Source organism: Liolophura sinensis, chromosome 3 (genome assembly GCF_032854445.1).
Source record: "Liolophura sinensis isolate JHLJ2023 chromosome 3, CUHK_Ljap_v2, whole genome shotgun sequence".
In the NCBI taxonomy this organism is placed as follows: Eukaryota; Metazoa; Mollusca; class Polyplacophora; order Chitonida; family Chitonidae; genus Liolophura; species Liolophura sinensis.
This window is the reverse complement of record NC_088297.1, coordinates 23,320,608-23,327,050: the sequence shown is the minus strand read 5'-3', so window position 1 is coordinate 23,327,050 and position 6,443 is coordinate 23,320,608. Positions and strand designations below refer to the sequence as shown.

The 6,443-nt window shown below is 40.1% G+C and overlaps 2 protein-coding genes across 2 annotated transcripts in view; both read left to right on the top strand.

Annotated features, from left to right (window-relative positions):
* The first annotated feature begins 568 nt into the window (after positions 1-568).
* Positions 569-940, top strand: LOC135463477 (putative surface-exposed virulence protein BigA). The gene has a single exon (XM_064740735.1). The coding sequence runs from the start codon at positions 569-571 to the stop codon at positions 938-940; it is 372 nt and encodes a 123-aa protein (XP_064596805.1).
* Positions 941-2,613: 1,673 nt separating this feature from the next.
* Positions 2,614-6,443, top strand: part of LOC135463996 (diacylglycerol kinase theta-like) — a 56,806-nt gene continuing 52,976 nt past the window's right edge. The window contains 1 exon segment of the mRNA XM_064741469.1: positions 2,614-3,024. Within this exon segment, the coding sequence (XP_064597539.1) occupies positions 2,850-3,024 (175 nt within the window). The 5' untranslated portion in view covers positions 2,614-2,849.

The window sequence follows — 6,443 nt, the reverse complement described above, 5'->3', positions numbered from 1 at the left end:
AGAGATAAACCGAGCCAGTGAAGAGAGTAAAGCATCACTCAGACTTCCTGTTAAAATCAGCAGATTAATTTTTTGAGTGTATATTTATTTATCTATTTGATTGGTCACTAATATGGTATAGTCAGGAATTTGTTACCTGTGCTATGTGAACGGCGGCGGTCAGGTAGGTAGGCTCTGGTTAAGGTAACCGGAGTAAACCATGTATATATAATTCTATACGCAAAAATAATTTCATTTATTTTTTAGCAAGCGTTTAAAGAGAGTTAAATGCATTCAAATATTTGAATTACAAGGTAGTCTTTATGGATCAAACTCTGAGTGACAGGCTTGTAGTCACTGTAGTTATCTAACCAACGTATATTGACAGTGATCGATGTGCAGCCTTCTGACAGTGGCATGGTCATAAATACAGCCTCCCGACGGTGATATAGTCAAACAGCTTTCCGACGATTATATAGTCAAACAGCTTTCCGACGGTGATATAGTCAAACAGCTTTCCGACGATGATATAGTCCTACAGCCTCCAGACAAGGATATAGTCATACAGCCCTCCGACAGTGATATAGTCATGCAGCCTCCCGACAGTGATATAGTCATACAGCCTCTCGACGATTATATAGTCATACAGCCTCCCGACAGTGATATAGTCATACAGCCTCCCGACGGTGATATAGTCTTACAGCCTCCAGACAAGGATATAGTCATACAGCTTCCCGACGGTGATATAGTCTTACAGCCTCCCGACAAGGATATAGTCATGCAGCCTCCCGACAGGGATATAGTCATACAGCCTCTCGACGATTATATAGTCATACAGCCTCCCGACAGTGATATAGTCATACAGCCCTCCGACGGTGATATAGTCATACAGCCTCCAGACAAGGATATAGTCATACAGCCTCCCGACGGGGATATATTCATACAGCCTTCCGGACGGTGATATAGTCATACAACCTCCCTACAGTGATATAGTCATACAGCTTCCCGACAGTGATATAGTCATACAGCTTCCAGACAGTGATATAGTCATACAGCCTCCCGACAGTGATATAGTCATAGAGCCTCCCGACAGTGATACCGTCATACAGCCTCCCGACGGTGATATAGTCATACAGCCTCCAGACAAGGATATAGTCATACAGCCTCCCGACAGTGATATAGTCATAGAGCCTCCCGACAGTGATATAGTCATACAGCCTCACGACAGTGATATAGTCATACAGCCCATTAAATTTAAGGTTATATAGTTATACGGCCTTCATACAGCCTCTCGACAGTGATATAGTCATACAGTCTCCCGACGGGGATATAGTCATACAGCCTCCCGACAGTGTTGTAGTCATACAGCCTCCCGATAGTGGTATTGTTATACAATCTCCCGACGGTGATTATAGTCATACAGCCTCCCGATAGTGGTGTAGTTATACAATCTCTCGACGGTGATATAGTCATACAGCCTCCGGACGGTGATGTGGTCAGACAGCCTCCCGACAGTGGTATAATCATACAACCTCCCGACAGTGGTATAATCATACAACCTCCCGACAGAGATATAGTCATACAACCTCCCGACAGTGATATAGTCATACAGCCTCCCGACGGTGATATAGTCATACAGCCTCCAGACAGGGAACGGTGTAAAACACCAATCAAATAAATGAATAAATAAATCCAGACAGGGATATAGTCATACAGCCCTCCGACATTGATACAGTCATACAGCCTCCCGACGATGATACAGTCGTACAACCTCCCGACGGTGATATAGTCAGACAGCCTCCCGACAATGATAGGCCTATAGCCATACAGCCTCCCGACAGTGGTATAGTCACACAGCCTCCCAACAGTGATAGTCATACAGCTTCCAGACCGTGATACTTATAGTCATACAGCCTCCCGACAGTGGTATAGTCACACAGCCTCCCGACAGTGATATAGTCATACAGCTTCCAGACCGTGATACTTATAGTTATACAGCCTCCCGAAAGTGACATAGTCACAGAAGTACAGTTGTCGGACATGCGGTATATATCGGTATATATAGGTCCACCACAAAACGTCAAGGGTACATCCAAATGTCAGTCGCGTGACAAATGTCAGTTAAACTGTAATATCTGTATTTGTAATCTTAAATAAATAAATATCATTACGTATTCTTATCTGTGGTTTAATTACTACTGTGTACCTTTGTTATAACTCAGCCAATGTTTTTTTTTAGTACCGGTATATACCTAGGTCTGGGTGTATATTCTTAAAACTGGACTGTGAGTGTCATTTGTTTAGGTAGGCTAACTTCATTATAAATGAGGTACTGGTATTTGTTTGATGTCAACCGTCTGCCTACGTCAAATGTTGTACATTGTAGCTATTTTGGGCGTGATGAATTTTAAAAACTATAAGAAATGTTTCTGTTTACCACATCAAAGTGTAGGCCTACTCATGTATCGGTTGAACCGATACAGTGTTTATGATGTTCATCCGCTTAGCAATGCTGCAGCCGCTAACCGCAGATTCCCGACAGGTGTCGCTGTGTTCGCACACCTTGACAGCGATGCTTCGCGGAGCTGGAAGCCTCGTTTTCGCATCTTCATCGGCTCTCGTCTCCATCGTTGAAGGCCACTGGCTGAACTGTCATATAATTGTGTATGGCCGGGCCGAGACCGTACCTACCCTTTGAAATGGCCTTCTTCTAGCGAATTTATGAACACCAGCCACTTTCGTGGGATATTCCTGTATTCTGTGATATTTCTATTAGTAATTACTCATGTACCGAGGCTCTGGAAGTCGTTCAGCGGCTCGTGACTACTGGCGAACTTCAGCGAGGTGAAGCGACTTTCCGAAGGGAAACCATGAGCGAAGATAGAGAGGGAAGCGAACAGTCCGACAGCGTTATTTCCTCGGAGTTTTTTCCGGAGGCTGGCCATGGGCACTTTTTCACCAAGAAGACTTTCCACAAGCCCACATACTGCCACCATTGTACAGATATGCTGTGGGGGCTGATCGGCCAGGGCTATGTGTGTGAAGGTACGTCTCTTATTTTGCCATCTTTCCACCAATGCCTAGCAGATTTCGCACTGTACGCCGCCCTCTCGAATCTGGTAATTTATGACGGCAATGGAAGCAGTCGCTTCTATACCCACCGCCGCACTTACCAATTTTTAATATCATGTCAGCTATTCCGCGTACAAATTCGCCCCAGGTTCGTCGTTACGTTGTCAATAAGCGGAATTTGTCCCTTCAATTATAATTTTAACCGAAGGGAAAATACATTATTTTAAGCTGCATGGGAAGGCTTTGAGTGAATCGAGAGTGCCATAGAGCAAACAATTCAATGATGGCCGGCTACGGCTTACAGTTTACATATTATAAGAATTTATCTCTTCCTCTACCAGAGGGACGTGTATGTATATTGATATTTTTTGAAGTCAGGATTTTGATTTCTTATAATATTTAGATTATGGGGGTCCATTTAATTGTCAAGAGATGTTTGACAGTCTCATACATGTGACGAACAAACAAGGGTGATGCCACTGGCCTTCCATAACAGACACATGTATTAACTTACATCATGTGTAGATGCAACTGCAATTTGACATCATGCTAGCACAGCTGAATGCATGCATTGCTGCAGTGACTTTTAGACCCAAAGCTGTGAATGCATCTTAATTTTTTGACATGATCTTGTTTGTTTATTAACTCAGTCTGCAATGGTACACGTTGTAATCTCCTGGGGATTTACTAGATTTACACTCCATGAATTCATGCAAAATCAGTCATCCACCTTTTCCCAAGCTGTGAAAATGTTTATGACGGCAAAGGCATATGTTTGCATGTTATAACCCTATTTCAGGTTGCGTTTGATTTATTTATTGTAGCATATTATCCTAACTTGTCAATGTATGTTTATGAATATGTATCTGTCTCTGTCTCTGTGTAGTTTAATCAAGGAGTTTGCATGTGATTGTATGTAATAAAATTAACAATATAATAAAGAAATGCTGGACATGGCTTGTCTTTTCGTTATGACTCAACTGTACTGCACTTTGTGAGTGAATCTGATCTGTGCTAAGTAGGCAGTAATGTATATATTTATGGAGTGGACAATAGTCATGTATAAAAATCTGAGTTGTGTTGATTAGGCTTACTGGTTTCACTGTATCTTGATGGTTGATCTGAGATTTTTATACTGACATGCTCTCGTAAGACACAATTTATTTATAAATACTTCTACATATAGACAAGACCTGAAAGAACTGAATCCAGGAAGGTTTGATTGTTTCTTGTTTGCATTACTCAGTCAGAACCATTGTTGGCATTGAAATCGGCATATTATATTTTGGATATACATGTAAGAACCATTTAGTGTCCAGGAGTGAAATGAGAAATAATAATAAAAAAAAAAAAATTGAAGGTGATGGAGTTTACCCAGATTTACAAAATGGCTGTAAAGATAAACTTTTCTGGTTGAACTGTGTGGCAAAAAAAGTGGAAGCATGTGTCCACCTTAAATTTCAAACCCTGTCGTCTAGCTTCATCCAACTGACCTTCAGTTTCAGCCTAGCCACTGCCAAAAAAACAAATTTTTTGCCTTACACTTGAAGTCAGCAATTTTATGGTAAGTTAATTTTTTGGATAAACCAAGTAGAGATGAACGAATGCAAATCTCCCCTGAGTTAGTAGCCTATTTATGATTTTACATAATCTGCAAACAAGAATCTGACATGGATAGTATGTTAGCTTCAGACAGAACATAGTAATGAAGCAACTGTTTTTGGTGGGATCCAGCTTATAGGGTTAACCAGCTCTTCATACACCCACCCACCCAAGTACATGTAGATCATGAACAAGATATTTATGCTATATGCACTTGTATTTGACAAACCGGACTCCCTGTCTTTAAACGTTCTCTGACAAAATGGTCTGAAAAAGGGCTATGTAGACAAGTGGTTTCTGGCTAACCCTATCTAATGTAAACATCTGTGGTGAAAATTGTAGTACAGGACCCATATTTATCAAACTTCGTAAGACTTAGGTAAAAATTTCAAACGCAGCTACGATTAAAATGTTTTACTCTAGGAAGTTTAAAATTTGTATCCTGATTTGTACCATCCACAATTTGAATTCTTTTCTGTTCTGAGTTTGGCTTTTACAGCACTGGAGGTTTATGACTTAAGTCTTAAGTTGCTTGATATATATGAACCTTAGATCATAATGAGTATCTTGTTTGAATAATGTGGTGGTAATGACCAGTAATGGTCAGTGGTGTTTTAATATTTTGGAAAACAATCATGGCCTGTTTACTCTATCTGTATGTAATTTTATGTGTGAAACTTCATCACACATCAGTTAATTTTTTGGTGTCAAACGCAAATACGATGTGATCAGACATTATGACTGGACAGCCTCAATTGGTCTGCAGTAGCCAATAACATGCTCTGGTTAGGTTTGATCATGCCCCATTATCTTGAAAATGTTCACTGACTTTCAATCTGCCTTGTACTGGAAGCACTTCTTCTTTTAGTCTGAAATGGGATGTCAAAAACCAGTATTTCTTGGTTGAGTCTTGGTAAATATACGTTATTTTATCAGGGCTGTTCAGAGTCCAATACAGAGGTGGTACCCTTCCAAATATTGAGAAGAAAGAGCCCATTTTAGGCCCGAAAAAAGACAAACATTAGCCTTTACAACCTTTCAAAGCGTCCTTTGGGATGAAAAAAGAGTATGTTCTCTCAATACATAGATTAGGGTCTTTCTTTTTTTCGTTTTCAATTTGACCTTGCCACTCGGGACACTACATGTATAGGCCTAAGTCTACCATGATGGCTGTCAAGTGCTCAGAAAACATTTTGTGACCAAAATAAACTCATGTCAAAAACCTAATTATATGAAGGGAAAAACAATACACATATATATATGCATTTTACAATGTTTAATTTCTATCAGAAAATAATTTTTTTTATTCATAAAACAGTTGTTGTCCCTTTAAAATCTGTGATTATGCTGTGATCTGTCATTACATTTTTGTTATCTTGGTTATTAAGTGAAGGCCTGTGTGATGTGAAATGAGTTCAAAACCGGTTCTGGTTACATTATACTTCATCCTCTTCCTGTATTCTGACACGTCTGCTTCTCAAGCATGAAGCTTGGTTTTAGTTGGATGCAAAATTGCAAATGTTTAACAAACACAATGATGCACACTCTACAGTACACATCATAAAATTAGGTCACTTACTAACTTATTTGGCTGGACTTTCTTCCATTTTCGACACCGCGTCATCCGGGCATTTGCCATTTTCTGGCGCCAATATGCTTACTCGCTCAAATAAGAAAGTGAAATTGTTGTCTAAATAACATAGGAGTTAAAAATCTACTTGAAAGTCTCATAGGTCTAAAACCAGGTTGTGTTGACGTTCGCAATGTATGTATGCTGTGCACATTGTTCT

Coding starts and splice junctions, on each gene's coding strand:
- LOC135463477 (XM_064740735.1), top strand. CDS start 569: ATGCAGCCTCCCGACAGTGATATAGTCATACAGCCTCTCGACGATTAT.